This window comes from Mustelus asterias, chromosome 27 (genome assembly GCF_964213995.1).
Source record: "Mustelus asterias chromosome 27, sMusAst1.hap1.1, whole genome shotgun sequence".
NCBI classification, from domain to species: domain Eukaryota; kingdom Metazoa; phylum Chordata; class Chondrichthyes; order Carcharhiniformes; family Triakidae; genus Mustelus; species Mustelus asterias.
The window spans coordinates 42,316,671-42,334,902 of NC_135827.1; the positions used below are offsets into that span (position 1 = coordinate 42,316,671).

Sequence of the window (18,232 nt, forward strand, 5' to 3'; positions counted from 1 at the left end):
GAGGGGGAGAGAGAGAGAGACGGAGGGGATGGGGAGGATAAAGAGGGTGATGGAGAATGGGAGACTGAGGGAGACGTTTACTTGGGAGTTGTGTTGTCTAATTTCCCTCATTTGGGAAGGGGTAGTTTTATTTATTAGTGTCACAAGCAAGCTTACATTAACACTGCAATGAAGTTACTGTGGAAGTCCCCTAGTCGCCTGTTCGGGTGACACTGAGGGAGAATTTAGCACGGCCCAATGCACCCTAACCAGCACGGTCTTTCGGACTGTGGGAGGAAACCGGAGCACCCGGAGGAAACCCACGCAGACACGGGGAGAAGGTGCAGACTCCGCACAGACAGTGACCCGAGCCGGGAATGGAACCCGGGTCCCTGGCGCTGTGAGGCAGCAGTGCTAACCCGCTGTGCCCACCGTGTCTTCTTGTATCTGTAGCTACAGCAAACAGCAAGCGCACTGACCTCTATTGTGGAGGGAAGTGGAGACTCGGAGGGAGAAGAATCTCACTACGACTATCCAGGTCCTTGGTGAGAGCCCCAGTTTCTGGTCCCCTTACCTGAAGGATCTGGGTGTATGTGTTTGATGAAGGTAGGGCAGTTGATGTCATATACATGGATTTTAGTAAGGCCTTTGATAAGGTCCCCCATGGTCGGCTTATGATGAAAGTGAGGAGGTGTGGGATAGAGGGAAAGTTGGCCGATTGGATAGGTAACTGGCTGTCTGATCGAAGACAGAGGGTGGTGGTCGATGGAAAATTTTCGGACTGGAGGCAGGTTGCTAGCGGAGTGCCGCAGGGATCAGTGCTTGGTCCTCTGCTCTTTGTGATTTTTATTAATGACTTAGAGGAGGGGGCTGAAGGGTGGATCAGTAAATTTGCTGATGACACCAAGATTGGTGGAGTAGTGGATGAGGTGGAGGGCTGTTGTAGGCTGCAAAGAGACATAGATAGGATGCAAAGCTGGGCTGAAAAATGGAGTTTAACCCTGATAAATGTGAGGTGATTCATTTTGGTAGGACTAATTTAAATGTGGATTACAGGGTCAAAGGTCGGGTTCTGAAGACTGGAGGAACAGAGAGATCTTGGGGTCCATATCCACAGATCTCTAAAGGTTGCCACTCAAGTGGATAGAGCTGTGAAGAAGGCCTATAGTGTGTTAGCTTTCATTAACAGGGGGTTGGAGTTTAAGAGCCGTGGGGTTATGCTGCAACTGTACAGGACCTTGGTGAGACCACATTTGGAATATTGTATGCAGTTCTGGTCACCTCACTATAAGAAGGATGTGGAAGCGCTGGAAAGAGTGCAGAGGAGATTTACCAGGATGCTGCCTGGTTTGGAGGGTAGGTCATATGAGGAAAGGTTGAGGGAGCTGGGGCTGTTCTCTCTGGAGCGGAGGAGGCTGAGGGGAGACTTAATAGAGGTTTATAAAATGATGAAGGGGATAGATAGAGTGAACATTCAAAGACTATTTCCTCGGGTGGATGGAGCTATTACAAGGGGGCATAACTATAGGGTTCGTGGCGGGAGATATAGGAAGGATATCAGAGGTAGGTTCGTTACGCAGAGAGTGGTTGGGGTGTGGAATGGACTGCCTGCAGTAATAGTGGAGTCAGACACTTTAGGAACATTTAAGCGGTTATTGGATAGGCACATGGAGCACACCAGGATGATAGGGAGTGGGATAGCTTGATCTTGGTTTCAGATAAAGCTCGGCACAACATCGTGGGCCGAAGGGCCTGTTCTGTGCTGTACTGTTCTATGTATCTATGTATCTATGGCAGATTTGGAGAGGAGGGAGAAAAAGAGGGCAATGATGGATGGAGATATGCAGAGGTGGAGAGGGGCCGATAGAGAGGGGGAGACACGGAGTGGGGGGAAAGGGAGCTGATTTATAATTTTCAGCTTCCAGAAATCCGGTACCCTCCACAAACAAACAGGAACAACGGGAAAAAATACACAATGTGATTTATTTTATCTAGCATTTTTATGGAGAGGTTTTGGCGCACTGGTATTGTCACTGGGCTAGTAATCCAGAGAGCCAGAGTAATGCCCTGGGATTCATGTTCAAATCCCACCATGACAGATGGTGAAATTTGAATTCAATAAAAGTCTGGAAGGCTCATGATGACAATGAAACAAATATCGACTGTCTTCAAAATGCGTCTGGTTCACTAATATCCTTTAGGGAAGGAAATCAGTCGTCCTTACCCGGTCTGGCCTACATGTGACTGCAGACCCACAGTGATGTGGATTACTCTCAATTGCCCTCTCGAAGACAGTGACAGACCCGTCCCCACCAGTACTGTACCCCAGTGTTATACAGCGACAGACCCGTCCCCACCAGTACTGTACCCCAGTGTTATACAGTGACAGACCCGTCCCCACCAGTACTGTACCCCAGTGTTATACAGTGACAGGCCCATCTCCACCAGTACTGTACCCCAGTGTTATACAGCGACAGACCCGTCCCCACCAGTACTGTACCCCAGTGTTATACAGTGACAGACCCATCCCCACCAGTACTGTACCCCAGTGTTATACAGTGACAGACCCGTCCCCACCAGTACTGTACCCCAGTGTAACACAGTGACAGACCCGTCCCCACCAGTACTGTACCCCAGTGTTATACAGTGACAGACCCATCCCACCAGTACTGTACCCCAGTGTTATACAGTGACAGACCCATCCCCACCAGTACTGTACCCCAGTGTAACACAGTGACAGACCCTCCCCACCAGTACTGTACCCCAGTGTTATACAGTGACAGACCCATCCCACCAGTACTGTACCCCAGTGTTATACAGTGACAGACCCATCCCCACCAGTACTGTACCCCAGTGTTATACAGCGACAACCCGTCCCCACCAGTACTGTACCCCAGTGTTATACAGTGACAGACCCATCCCACCAGTACTGTACCCCAGTGTTATACAGTGACAGACCCGTCCCCACCAGTACTGTACCCCAGTGTTATACAGTGACAGACCCGTCCCCACCAGTACTGTACCCCAGTGTTACACAGCGATAGACCCGTCCCCACCAGTACTGTACCCCAGTGTTACACAGCGATAGACCCGTCCCCACCAGTACTGTACCCCAGTGTTATACAGCGACAGACCTGTACCCCAGTGTTATACAGTGACAGACCTGTACCCCAGTGTTATACAGTGACAGACCTGTACCCCAGTGTTATACAGTGACAGACCCGTCCTCACCAGTACTGTACCCCAGTGTTATACAGTGACAGACCCGTCCCCACCAGTACTGTACCCCAGTGTTATACAGTGACAGACCCGTCCTCACCAGTACTGTACCCCAGTGTTATACAGTGACAGACCCGTCCCCACCAGTACTGTACCCCAGTGTTACACAGCGAGAGACCCGTCCCCACCAGTACTGTGCCCCAGTGTTACACAGCGATAGACCCATCCCCATCAGTACTGTAGCCCAGTGTTATACAGTGACAGACCCGTATTCACCAGAATACCGTATTATATACTGTAGTCTCATGTAACAACACCAGTGCAGGTACAGCACGGGTTAGATACAGATTAAAACTTCCTTTTAAATTGTTAAAGAACAAAGAAAAGTACAGCACAGAAACAGAGGCCGTTCAGCCCTCCAAGCCTATGCCAATCATGATGCCCTAACTAAACTAAAGAAAAAAATCTTATGCCCTTACTGGTCCGTATCCCTCTATTCCCTCCCTATTCATGGACCCATCCAGATGCCTCTTAAATGTTGCTAATGTACCTGCTTCCACCACCTCCTCTGGCAGCGCGTTCCTGGCACCCACCACTCTCTGCGTGAAAATCTTCCCCCGCGCATCTCCCTTAAACTTTCTCCCTTTCACCTTGAACCTGTGCCCCTGGTAATTGACACTTCCACCTTGGGAAAAAGCCTCTGACTATCCACCCTGTCTGTGCCTCTCAATTTTGTAGACCTCTATCAGGTCTCCCCTCAGCCTCTGTCTTTCCAGTGAAAACAATCCTAGTTTATTCAATCTCTCCTCAAAGCCAATGCCCTCGGGACCAGGCAACATCCTGGTGAACCTTCTTTGCGCTCTCTCCAAAGCTTCCACATCCTTCTGGGAGTGTGGTGACCAGAACTGCACACAATACTATGAAATTAAGAAGTCTTGAAGAAGTGTTAGGAAGTGGAGCAGATTTTGTTTATGAGTCAAAGTATTTACAGCCGCCTGACAGACAAAATCTTTCAAACTGCATTACCATAACAAGTCCCTGTCTACATCAGCAGGGACGAAGTAGAAAGGGTCGAGAGCTTCAAGTTTTTAGGTGTCCAGATCACCAACAACCTGTCCTGGTCCCCCCATGCCGACACTATAGTTAAGAAAGCCCACCAAAGCCTCTACTTTCTCAGAACACTAAGGAAATTTGGCATGTCAGCTATGACTCTCACCAACTTGTACAGATGCATCATAGAAAGCATTCTTTCTGGTTGTATCACAGCTTGATACGGCTCTTGCTCTGCCCAAGACCGCAAGGAACTACAAAAGGTCGTGAATGTAGCCCAATTCATCACGCAAACCATCTATTGACTCTTGTCTACACTTTCTGCTGCCTCGGCAAAGCAGCCAGCATAATTAAGGACCCCACGCACCCCGGACATTCTCTCTTCCACCTTCTTCTGTCGGGAAAATGATACAAAAGTCTGAGGTCACGTACCAACCGACTCAAGAACAGCTTCTTCCCTGCTGCCGTCAGACCTTTGAATGGACTTACCTCGCATTAAGTTGATTTTTTTCTACATCCTAGCATAACTGTAACACTACATTCTGCACTCTCTCCTTTCCTTCTCTATGAACGGTATGCTTTGTCTGTATAGCGCACAAGAAACAATATTTTTCACTGTATGTTAATACATGTGACAATAATAAATCAAATCAAATCAAAGTAAACATATAAAAGGCCAAAAATCAGTCTAGACCAGGATTGTGGGATACAGGTATTTTTTAATTCATTTATGGGATGTGGATGACACTGACTGGGCCAGCATTTATCGCCCATCATTTGTTGTCCTTGAGCTGCCTTCTTGAACTGCTGCAGTCCCAGAGGTGTGGGTACACCCACAGTGCTGTTAGGAAGGAAGTTCCAGGATTTTGACCCAGCGACAGTGAAGGAACGCTGATTTATTTCCAAATCAGGACGGTGAGTGACTTGGAGGGGAATCTCCAGATGATGGTACTCCAAGGTGTCTGCTGCTCTTGTCCTTCTAGAGGTAGCGGTGGTGGGTTTGGAAAGTGGTTAAATATCAGGTGGAACGTGACAATTCTAGAGGGATCAAGACCTCCAAAAGATCCATGTGAAATGCAGTATGGGTGTAACTTGGTGCAACCTTTACTATTGACACGGTCTCCTTCAGAGCACATCCCATGTGGAGAAATTCACCATAAGAAGCCTCACAACACCAGGTTATGTCGATGTGCGCGATCTTCTTGGAGATCCTCTCCATTTGAAGCCGGTAGTTTGCGGTGTCGATGGTAGCCATGATGTGGAGATGCCGGCGTTGGACTGGGGTAAACACAGTAAGAAGTCTCACAACACCAGGTTAACCTGACTGTGCTAACCCCAGTCCAACGCCGGCATCTCCACATCAGAGAAATTCACCCACAGCTTGTCGTGTGTATTGTGAGATTCACGCTAGGAAGCACAAAGGGTTAAAAACTAACGGAGCTTTAATTACAGGGTGGTGTTCCCCACCTGGCTGCTTCTTCACCGGTCGCTGGGTCAAAATCCTGGAACTCCCTCCCTAACAGCACTGTGGATGTACCTACACCACAAGGATTGCAGGGGTTCAAGAAGACAATTAGAAATGAGCAAGAAATGCTGGTCCAGCCAGCAACACCCATAACTAAAAAAGTGAAAATGGAGCGAAATCCTGAGGTATTGCATCAGGAGCACAAAGAATTGTTGAATAATTAATCTGGTTTCAGATCCATTCCGTAGCCTCACACAGCACAATCACCCTCCTGCCCCAATCTCACACTCACACCCAGCTCAGTAGAACAGCCCACACTGGTCTCAATCTCAACATCTCACAGCAACTTGTTGGAATCCAGAAATCTGTGAATAACTAACTGATTTAGACCATGAATCCATTCAGTTGTGTTAAATCGCTACATAGAACATTACAGCGCAGTACAAGCCCTTCGGCCCTCGATGTTGCGCCGACCAGTGGTACCAATCTAAAGCCCCTCTAATCTACACTATTCCAATATCATCCATATGTCTATCCAATAACCACTTGAACGCTCTCAATGTTGACGAGTCCACCACTGCTGCAGGCAGGGCATTCCACGCCCTTACTACTCTCTGAGTAAAGAACCTACCTCTAACATCTGTCCTATATCTCTCACCCCTCAATTTAAAGCTATGTCCCCTCGTGCTAGCCAACACCATCCGAGGAAAAAGGCTCTCACTACCCACCCTATCTAATCCTCTGATCATCTTGTATGCCTCTATTAAGTCACCTCTTAACCTTCTTCTCTCTAACGAAAACAACCTCAAGCCCCTCAGCCTTTCCTCATACGATTTTCCCACCATACCAGGCAACATCCTGGTAAATCTCCTCTGCACCCTTTCCAACACTTCCACATCTTTCCTATAATACGGCGACCAGAATTGTACGCAATACTCCAAATGCGGCCGCACCAGAGTTTTGTACAGTTGCAGCATGACCTCCTGGCTCCGAAACTCAATCCTTCTAACACACCGTACGCCTTCTTAACAACCCTATCAACCTGGGTGCCAACTTTCAGGGATCTATGCACATGGACACCCAGATCCCTCTGTTCATCCACACTACCAAGTATCTTACCATTAGCCCAGTACTCTGTAATCCTGTTACTCCTTCCAAAGTGAATCACCTCACACTTTTCCGCATTAAACTCCATTTGCCACCTCTCAGCCCAGCTCTGCGGCTTATCTATGTCCCTCTGTAACCTCCGCACTGTCTACAACTCCACCGACTTTAGTGTCATCCGCAAATTTACTAATCCATCCTTCCACACCCTCATCCAAGTCATTCATAAAAATGACAAACAGCAGTGGCCCCAAAACAGATCCTTGCGGTACACCACTAGTAACTGATAAACTACAGAAAGCATCACCTTCTCATGGTAATTACAGATGGACAATTGCAGTACAGGAGATCAGATGGTCTAATCATTATCACATTGTTGCTTGGGGAGCTTGCTGTCGACAAATTTGCTGCCACATTTCCACTCTACAGCAGTGAACACACTTTTAAAAAGTGTTTTGTTGGCACTTTGGGATATCTGGGATGCTGTAAGACACGGTAGAAATACCAGCTTTTTGTTCTCTGGTGATGCTGCTGGAGATTGTTGTTTACCCAGAGTCCCAGTGAAAGGCACATTCACCACCCACTCTCAAACAGCTACACAATAAACGCTCCCAATAAAATATTGATAAACTCAAATTACTGACTGTGCTTCGATTCTCAGTCCCAGTGCTGAGAGCAGGATCTCACCAACACTGCTCACTCTGTGGACTTCGGGTTTCTGGGTTCACTTTTTATAACACAGCCTGTGATGCAGAGATACACAAACATAACGTTTCGGAAGGACTCACTGTATCCACAAGACACACAGAGCACAATATCACCCTGAAATGCTTATACTCCTGATGATTATTTCATGTCAGGATATACAGAGTTTGAGAGTCTCAGATTACTCAGCGCATCCCTTAGTCCTGTCACCAGAGCACATTCTCAGAAAAGGGGGCCAAGCATTTAGGACTGAGATGAAGAGAAATTATTTCACTCAAAGGGTTGTGAATCTTAGGAATTTCTTGCCTGGAGAGTAATGGATGCTCCACAATATTTAAGGTTGAGAGAGACGGCACGGTAGCACAGTGGTTAGCACCGCTGCTTCACAGCTCCAGAGACCTGGGTTCGATTCCCGGCTTGGGTCACTGTCTGTGTGGAGTTTGCACATTCTCCTCGTGCCTGCGTGGGTTTCCTCCGGGTGCTCCGGTTTCCTCCCACAGTCCAAAGATGTGCGGCTTAGGTTGATTGGCCATGCTAAATTGCCCCTTAGTGTCCTGGGATGTGTAGATCAGAGGGATTAGAGGGTAAAATATGTAGGGATATGGGGGTAGGGCCTGGGTGGGATTGTGGTCGGTGCAGACTCGATGGACCGAATGGCCTCTTTCTGTACTGTAGGGTTTCTAAAAAAAAAGACACACCTTTGGTCTTTCAGGGAATCAAGGTGGGGGGAGGGGTGGCCCATGGTCAACAGGCTCGATGGGCTGAATGGTCTACTCCTGCTCCTATTTCCTTTGTCCCTCTTCAGAAACACAGCTGAAAAGCAGCTCACATCGACAAGGCAACTTTAACACAACGGAACTAAAATTGTGCTGAGCTGTGATAGAGGAGATAGGGGTGCTGACAGAGGGGGGAGTGGGGAAGAGAGGGGGAGAGTATAGGGCCGAGTGGGGCAGGATTGGTGGGGGAGGGGAAACTAAAGAGGGTTGATGCAGTACAGATCCAACTGGAACTGACCCAGACGTGTGACTCAGATCCCAGTGAGGAAGAACATCACCCTGAAATGTTCTGACATCTGGATTACACAAAAGGCTTCAGTCAGTGATCAAAGCACCAAAGGCAAAAAATAAATAAAGGATTCTAAAACAGATGACAGGTTCCAGGTGCATTGATGGTAGCAGGAATCTGGGTAGGAACAGTGTTCGGAATCTGAGCAGGGACGGGAATCTGAGCAGGAATAATGTTCAGAAAGCTATTCTGCTGATGAAAATCAAAAATGTTAATAACTGATAACCCTGTGAGACACACAAGTCGAATGAACAGACTGTTATTAGAACATAGAACATTACAGCGCTGTACAGGCCCTTCGGCCCTCGATGTTGCGCCGACCAGTGGTACCAATCTAAAGCCCCTCTAATCTACACTATTCCAATATCATTCATATGTTTATCCAATAACCACTTGAACGCTCTCAACGTTGACGAGTCCACCACTGCTGCAGGCAGGGCATTCCAAGCCCTTACTACTCTCTGAGTAAAGAACCTACCTCTAACATCTGTCCTATATCTCTCACCCCTCAATTTAAAGCTATGTCCCCTCGTGCTAGCCAACACCATCTGAGGAAAAAGGCTCTCACTATCCACCCTATCTAATCCTCTGATCATCTTGTATGCCTCTATTAAGTCACCTCTTAACCTTCTTCTCTCTAACGAAAAGACGGATTTTATTCTCAGGTTCCTGAAAAAAACCTGACAATCTGGATCCAACTCTCCCAAAAGCTGAAGCGACTGTGAAGAATCTGGTGATCCCTCAGTCTCAACTGCTCAACCTTTTCTGGCGGTGGCAGTCTAACCTTGGAACCATGTCCCCGCTCTCTTCCGCACCAATTACCGATCCTGCTTCCAGCACCAGGATTGTATCCAGCCCCCCACCACAGACCTGTGACAAAACTAATGTAACTGCAAGGATGGGTTGTTACTAAGACTGTAAAGCCATGTGTACAGTGGGGGCTTCTCCACTTTGTCAAGGGTGAAGAGGATTACCACAAGTCAAAGTGAGCCTGGAAATACAAAACAGAAACTTGTGAAGATTTGTTTTTAAAATGACCTTTTCTGGCACTGATGAAAAAATGATATTTGTATCTGATATTTTAATTGGAGCACCTGGATTTTAAATAGATTGTATACCCTGTACAGTAGATCCACTTGCAATATCAAAATCTCTCAATTTCCCCTAAACCAGGTTCAGATGGCAGCATTTAGAAGGATCATCATAACTAACTGACATCCAGACGCAAAGAGACAACTCGTGCCAGAGAAATTATCGAGAGAAAGTCATTTCATTCAGTCAGAGGGAAATGGGTTAGAGGGAGAGGAAACAGATCTGGAGCAATCCTGAGGTAGGAGAATGGACATTAGACACCAAACCTGCATTCATATAGCGCCTTTCCTGTTCTCAGGATGCTGCAATGTGCTTCACAAACAATCACTTTTTACTCAACTTGATCCCTTTTCAATTTTCCAGAGATGTGCGTCACTCTCAAGTTAAGAGTCATCCCTGTTGGTGTGAGACTAGAGTCACATGTCAGCCCACACTAGGTGAAGATGACAGATTTCCTTCACTGAAGAACATTAATGAACCAAATGGTTTTAACAAAATCCAACAGTTTCATGGTCACTTTTACTGAGATCTGCTTTTTATTTCCTGATTTCTTTTTTAAACTCAGTTCAAATTCTCCATCACATTCTGTAAATGATGAGTGCAGTAACATAAGCAGTAATATCAGCACCGTATCACGTATAAGGAATGAGCAGTTCATGTATTTTGGTGGTTTCAGTTACAGGCAGAATGTTGGCTGGGGCACTTGAGAAAGCAACACTTCAGCATCTTTTAGATCCACCCGAGAGGGCACATTAGCCTCCATTTAGCATCTCATCCAGAAGACATACTTTTGACAGTGCGGCGCTCCCTCAGTACTGACCCTCTGACAGTGCGGCGCTCCCTCGGTACTGACCCTCTGAAAGTGCGGCACTCTCTCAGCGCTGACCCTCTGACAGTGCGGCGCTCCCTCAGTACTGACCCTCTGACAGTGCAGCATTCCCTCAGCACTGACCCTCTGACAGTGCGGCACTCCCTCAGTACTGACCCTCTGACAGTGCGGCACTCCCTCAGTACTGACCCTCTGACAGTGCGGCGCTCCCTCAGTACTGACCCTCTGACAGTGCGGCGCTCCCTCAGTACTGACCCTCTGACAGTGCGGCACTCCCTCAGTACTGACCCTCTGACAGTGCGGCACTCCCTCAGTACTGACCCTCTGACAGTGCGGCACTCTCTCAGCGCTGACCCTCTGACAGTGCAGCATTCCCTCAGCACTGACCCTCTGACTCTGGAGTATGTTCTCAGGATTGATTTTCTCTCAATATTTCACCGGGTGTGTCAGCCTAGCTGACGTGCTCAAGTCCCTGTGTGGAGGTTGTCTACATGGCCCTCTGGCTCTGAATTGAGAGTGCTGCTCACTGAACCACTCCCACTGCCTAAAGACCAAACTGTGGGAACACGTTTAAACGAGTACCTCAGTCCAAAACCTGTGATTTTACCCACCGATCCAGAGTGACACATTCTACCAAAGGAATGAACTGTAACATCAATCTCTCAGAACTCCCATCCCAGGGTGGCAGTGTGAGCGATGTGGCAACAGCATAACCAGCAGCCTAAGGCACTGGGTGGCACAGAAACTTAAACATCCAGCCATATGCCCTGCAGTCAAATGCAACCAATCCTGAGAGCCTCACCAGATCATCAGTCTGACGTGGCGTCCTGAATGGAGTGAGCAGAAACTCACCAACGTCAGTGACTACACCAATCACAGAAACTTACAGGACATCGGTAACCTCTCGCTAACTTGTGAAGCATTACTGGTGTGGGAGGTGTTACTGAAGTTAAAAGTGAAGCAGATAGTTGAAGCACTGTTAGAGAGAGTTTTGACCCGTGCTCTATCAGACCTGGAAATACTTGATGGCAAATGAGAAGCTATTTATTTTCCAGCACCAACATCTTGCTCTCAAACGATTGACTTTGAGAGTTTGGAAAACTGTTTGAAGCCGAAAGCATCATCAGACATTAGCGGAGTCAGTGTCTCAGTGAAAGATATAAACCACAGTCAGGTGTCCCAGAACAACACCAAAAGTAATAAACTGGTCATATTTTTAAAAGATTACAAGCTAAAATTTAAATGGCATCAAATTTACTTTCAATTATTAACACTTGCAAAATTACATACATAACTTTAGTAATGTGATCAATCGCAGCATAACAGTGCAACAAGTGAGATCAGACATCTCATTACTGAATTAATCCCAGTCACGTCACAATCTAATCTGTAGGGAGGAGTTAAAATCCAAAATTTAAATTTATATTTAAGTTGTTGAACCTACTGATGTTCTTTTGCAGAGATTATATATAATTTAAACGCATAAATCCCTTCTCTATAAATAGTTTATAGTTCCATAATACTTTTACTTTTTATAAACTTACCAACTGCAAACTATTCTAAATTCACAGCCATTGAGAGCCTTCATGAGAGGAAACAGAAAGCTTTTGCCAGCTTCAAATCGATCTCCAGTAACTGGTTTTCAACAGAAACTAGATCGCCCAAGTGAAAATTCCCTGTCCTTACCTAGAATAAATTCTCCTCAGGTTTGGAGACATTAATCCGATTCTCAGACGACAAACACAAGCCAAGATAGTGACATTACCAAAGATCAGACCCTCTTCCAACCTCCATTCCCCATGTTTTCAGCTCCAAACAGATTCTGGTGTTTGAGAATTCCGGGTTACATAGACCCAGCTGACAGGCTGGGAGAGTGTTAACACAGGCTTAGCTATCTTAAAGCAGAACGGAATGTGAGCTAAAATTATCCTCTTCCTTCACTTCCTGATAAGGAATGCAATGACAGACAAGGCCAGTTGGTGTAGCGGTAAATCCTGGGACATTCCAGGGGCAACAGCTGAACCCTCTGAGCTGGACTTTCAATCCCCGATTGAGGACCTGACACCTAGATGATTTCGGGGTCCCAACGCGACCACAATCACATGATTTTTAAATGCAGAGGTCCAAACTGGACTGGAAGTAAATTTGGACCCAATTTATGTTGTTAGGTGCTGCCTGGAGGGAGGCACTGGCTCCAGAAGCCAACTTTCAAAGGCAATAGCAGCCATGACTGGGTTTGGGATTGCCGGGGGGAGGGGATGGAGCTGGCAGGAAAGGAGAAAGCCTGGAGCCTGGCGGCCCGGAAAATAGCCAAACGTTCACTTAACTTACTCACTCACTCTGTTCAAACAATGACCATTTTGTGCCACAGCACATACAATGTATTTTTTTTTAAAGATTTTAAATCAGCAGCAATAGTAAACAATAAATACATGCTGTGCTTTCAGCAGCTGTGTGCTAAGATACCGCAGACCAATCACTCTCTGTTCTTACCTTTGAAAATTTGATTCTGTCCCTCTCCAGCCCGTTAACAAGTTCTTCGAGTGTAACAGCTAGTTAATTAGAGGCAGGCTTGTAGCTGGCTCTCCCCACCTCTGTGGCCCTGCCTTTTAAAATTCCATTGCGACACTGAGATTTGGAAGACTGACACACTATCTGGGAGAGCTATTTTTTTTCTAAGTGTGCCTGCACCTGATTCTGTCCCAGCAGAGCACTGAAAATCCAGCTCTCGATCTTCAGTCACTGTCTACACTTGGTTGGATAGAGGACGAACAAGGCCATGTGTATCAAAGTGGCCACTGTTCAATAAAATCCCAAACACCTCCTTCCAACTTTGGGACTTGCACAGAATAATGAACCTGCGTTTTTCAAAACACTAAATCAAAGTTTACAACTTCAATATAGAGACAGAAGCTTAAAATATTCAGTCACCACTTGTTTAGGTTTAGATCAGACAGGCCTTTGACAAGGTACCAAATGGTAGGTTGTTGCATAAATCTCACAGGATCCAGTGTGAGGTAGCTAAATGGATAAAAAACTGGCTTAATGACAGAATGATGTGGAGATGCCGGCGTTGGACTGGGGTAAACACAGTAAGAAGTTTAACAACACCAGGTTAAAGTCCAACAGGTTTATTTGGTAGCAAAAGCCACACACAAAAGTGTGGCTTTTGCTACCAAATAAACCTGTTGGACTTTAACCTGGTGTTGTTAAACTTCTTACTATTAATGACAGAAGCCAGAGGGTGGTTGTAGAGGGTTGTTTTTCAAACTGGAGGCCTGTGACCAGCGGTGTGTCTCAGGGATTGGTGCTGGGTCCACTGATTTTTGTCATTTATAATAATGATTTGGATGAGAATATAGGAGGCATGGTTAGTAAGTTTGCAGATGACACAAAGATTGGTGGCATAGTGGACAGTGAAGAAGGTTATCTCGGATTGCAACGGGATCTTGATCAATTGGGCCAGTGGGCTGATGTATGGCAGATGGAGTTTAATTTCGATAAATGTGAGGTGATGCATTTTGGTAGATTGAACCAGGGCAGGATTTACTCAGTTAATGGTAGGGCACTGGGGAGAGTTACAGAACAAAGAGATCTAGGGGTACATGTTCATAGCTCCTTGAAAGTGGAGTCACAGGTGGACAGAGTGGTGAAGAAGGCATTCGGCATGCTTGGTTTCATTGGTCAGAACATTGAATACAGGAGTTGGGACGTCTTGTTGAAGTTGTACAAGACATTGGTAAGGCCACACTTGGAATACTGTGCCCAGTTCAAGTCACCCTATTATAGAAAGGATATTATTAAACTAGAAAGAGTGCAGAAGAGATTTACTAGGTTGCTTCCGGGACTTGATGGTTTGAGTTATGAGGAGAGGCTGGATAGACTGGGACTTTTTTCTCTGGAGCGTAGAAGGCTGAGGGGTGATCTTATAGAGGTCTATAAAATAATGAGGGGCACAGGTCAGCGAGATAGTCAATATCTTTTCCCAAAGGTAGGGGAGTCTAAAACTAGAGGGCATAGGTTTAAGGTGAGAGGGGAGAGATACAAAAGTGTCCAGAGGGGCAATTTTGTCACACAGAGGGTGGTGAGTGTCTGGAATAAGCTGCCAGAGGTAATAATACAGACGGGTACAATTTTGTCTTTTAAAAAGCATTTAGATAGTTACATGGGTAAGATGAGTATAGAGGAATATGGGCCAAACGCGGGCAATTGGGATTAGCTTAGGGGTTTTAAAAAAAAGGGTGGCATGGACAAGTTGGGCCGAAGGGCCTGTTTCCATGCTGTAAATCTCTTTGACTGTATGACTCTAAGTGAGTTTTCAAACGGGTCGCCTGGATATATTTAAATTGTAAACCACTCAGACACACAAAGTCATTTTTTAAAAGAGTTAATTTTTTTCTTGATGTGGATTGTTGAAGATGAATTGAAATAATTTTCATCAACAATGAAGCAATCCTTAGATCTGAATTCATGATTCATTTCCCAGCACATACTTGCTTAAAGGTCACAACGTTGGTAAGATTCCCTGCCCCCACTCGCTCCATTAAGATGACAGCAACTTGCAATTTATACGAATCAAGGAAATGGAGGAGACCATTCAGCCCCTTGAGGCTGTCCCACCGTTCAGTTAGATTATGACTCAGCTTGTTGTGAAAACTCTCAGCTCTCTCAATGTTGAAATTTCCAATTAAAACCCAGCCACAACTGGAGGGAGTTCCAGATACCATAAGACCGAGGAGCAGGAAGAAAGGCAATTCAGCCTCTCGAGCCTGCTTCACCATTTGATACCATCATGGCTGATCTCATCTTGACTTCAACTCCACTCTCTTGCCAGTTCACCATAGCCCTTCAACCCATTACTAATTCAAAATCTGTCCACCTACTCCTTAAATTTACTCAGTGTCCCGGCATCCACCACTCTCTGGGGTGGTGAATTCCACAGAGTCACGACCCTTTGAGAGAGGTCATTTCTCCTCATCTCTGTTTTAAATGCTCCACCCCTTTGTTTGAAGAAGTGCTTCCTGACATCACCAGAGAAATATTTTCCACTTACCAGAGAAATATTTTCTCTCTAATAAAACCTTTAATTATCTTAAGCAATTAGATTACTTCTTAATCTTCCATATTAAAGACAGTCCAAGCCTTGTATACAAATGACTTTCTAACACTTCAATCATAATAAAATGTCCCCAAGAGCTCAAAACTCCTGTAACTAGCAGTCAGTGAGCAACTGAACAGTACTTCACCCAGTGTGTCTCTCCCACCCACTCCCTCCCCACCCACGCAGACTAAAGCAGCTCACCATTATACAGTGCAGGGTGCTCAGCTGGGCTAACCGCTACCCAACTCAGGCCTATGGGATCCACAGGATGGAGAATTCTTCCGTAAGGATTTACCATCATTGTCTGCTTATTCTGCTCACTGTAAAGGTCTGAGCTTCTTCTGAGATGTGGAAACAAGTTGCACTCAGTCTTGCTGCAAACATGTCGGGGCAGTGAATTACAGACACACCCTCTGAATCAGTCAGCCCAACATCCGAAAAAGCGAGAGCAGGTTAAATGTAAGAGAATCTCAGAAGCAAGATTATCAGAGCAGCTCCCTGATACATCGTATTGTTCCATCCGGAAAAGTGGCAGCCCATTCTCAGGGAAATATACACAGCTTCAGAATCAATGCACAAACAGCAGCAACTGGAATCTACTTTTCACAAAGGATCTGTCAAAGCAACCGTCATAGATTTTGAGAAAAAGGTGGGAGGAGCCGGGAAGACATTACAGTGTTCGGTGTGTTCCGGTTCTGGGGGTAGGAGAAGGGAGGTGGGTTGGGGGTGTGGGAGGGGGTGGGGGGTGTGTGGGAGTGGCTGGGGGGTGTGTGGGATCGGGGGTGGGGGGGGGGGAGGGAGGGAGCTCCCTCTTTTGTTGCCAACACAACAATTAAACCTTCCGATCTCTGGATGGTCATACCCCAAGGTGGGCTCGGGGTCCCTCTGTAAGTCAGAGTGTAGGATGGTTACCCAGAAAAAGTTAGCAGGATTAAAACCAGTGCTGATTCCTGGGTAACCATACTATTTACTACTTCCTATTGGACACTATCTGGCTAATCCTGACCCCTCGACTACTAAAAATCAACTTACCCTTCCACTAGACTAACTCCCAACTACTCCCTCACCTACTCATCTCTCACCCCATAAAACTATCCTTGAGAAGGTGGCGGTTGTGGTTTTAAAAGATGCAGGCCTTGAAAAGAGTTTTATAGAAAGGATGTCAACACTACAGGTTGCAAATGGCCAATGATATCATGTGATCAGTCTCTTAAAGTGCACCATTCCACTGCAAAGCTGCAGTGAGGAAAACACTAGAAATAACATGGATACTCACACAATACTTTTCCTCCCCCTTTAAACCAAAGGTTCCTGACACCAATAACGGTATAGCGTTAACCATCAAAATGAGCAATGTGAACCATTAATAAACAAAACCAGTCAGTTGGTCAGGCGTTTCAGAGGCCGTCGTTCTGTGTGGTTGTCGGCGAACCTCAGGTATCTGTTTTTTAGTTACAGGACATCAGGTGGTGGTGTCTTTGGCTTGGTTTGGATGTTTTCTGTGGTTGTCTTGACCGGAATCGACATAGTGTTCTGAGGTAGGCTTGGTGTTGAAGTGTTTGAAACTGAGGTGCTGCCTTTCTCCATTGGTTCAGGTAGTACCATGTTCTCAGGAAGGTCTAGGTATTTTCTTGGTACAGCTTGAAGTGGACTCTCTGTCAGTTCTGTCCCTGGCAGATTGGTTCTTGTTGCCAAAAGTTGATCTACTCCATATTACACCATCTCGTATTTGTACAGTATAGGAGACCGGTCTAGTTTGTGCCAAGATGATGGCCGGTATCCACTTTTCATTTATGGTATAGTTGCTTTCCGGAACTACTTCATCCTGCTGAAATAACATTTTTCCTTTTTCTCTCATTGTGTAACCTGATCCTGCTGTTTTTTTCTTGACAAATTCTCTTGTCCTGCGTGGTTTAAGTAAATCAAACGCTGTGCGTAGGTGACGTTTAACCGTGAGCAATGCCGGAGAAACTTGGGTTGTTGAGTGTGCTAGGTCAGTGCCGTACGCAATCAGACCTTTTCCCTGGTGTTCTGGCCCTTTTAGAACATAGAACATAGAAAAGCTACAGCACAAACAGGCCCTTCGGCCCACAAGTTGCTCCGAACATGTCCCTACCTACTAGGCTTACCTATAACCCTCTATCTTACTAACTTCCATGAACTTATCCAAAAGTCTCTTAAAAGACCCTATCAAATCCGCCTTCACCACCACTACCGGCAGCCAATTCCACACACCCACCACCCTCTGTGAAAAGCTTACCCCTAACATCTCCTCTGTACCTACCCCCCAGCACCCTAAACCTGTGGCCTCTCGTGGCAACCATTTCAGCCCTGGGTAAAAGCCTCTGAGAATCCACTCTATCAATACCTCTCAACATCTTATACACCTCTATCAGGTCACCTCTCATCCTTCGCTTCTCCAAGGAGAAAAGACCTAGCTCTCTCAACCTATCCTCATAAGGCATGCCACCTAATCCAGGCAACATCCTTGTAAATCTCCTCTGCACCCTTTCTATGGCTTCCACATCCTTTCTGTAATGAGGCGATCAGAACTGGGCACAGTACTCCAGGTGGGGTCTGACCAGGGCCCTTTTTGCCACAATTCCACAAAATGTCTCAAAAT

At 46.2% G+C, this 18,232-nt stretch overlaps 1 protein-coding gene across 7 annotated transcripts in view; it reads right to left on the reverse strand.

Annotated features, from left to right (window-relative positions):
- The window catches only part of usp2a (ubiquitin specific peptidase 2a), a 112,014-nt gene that overhangs the window by 84,491 nt on the left and 9,291 nt on the right, over positions 1 to 18,232 (reverse strand). The window contains exon 1 of one of the 7 annotated variants that reach the window (XM_078199128.1): positions 15,811 to 15,995. The exons of 1 other annotated variant lie outside the window; for it this stretch is intronic. In XM_078199128.1, coding sequence (XP_078055254.1) covers positions 15,811 to 15,910 — 100 coding nt within the window. In that variant the 5' untranslated portion in view covers positions 15,911 to 15,995. Of the gene's footprint in view, positions 1 to 12,052; positions 12,075 to 12,194; positions 12,385 to 12,940; positions 12,962 to 13,001; positions 13,170 to 15,810; positions 15,996 to 18,232 lie in introns of those variants that run through there. 5 more of the 7 variants (XM_078199131.1, XM_078199133.1, XM_078199129.1 and 2 more) reach the window with 5 other exon arrangements.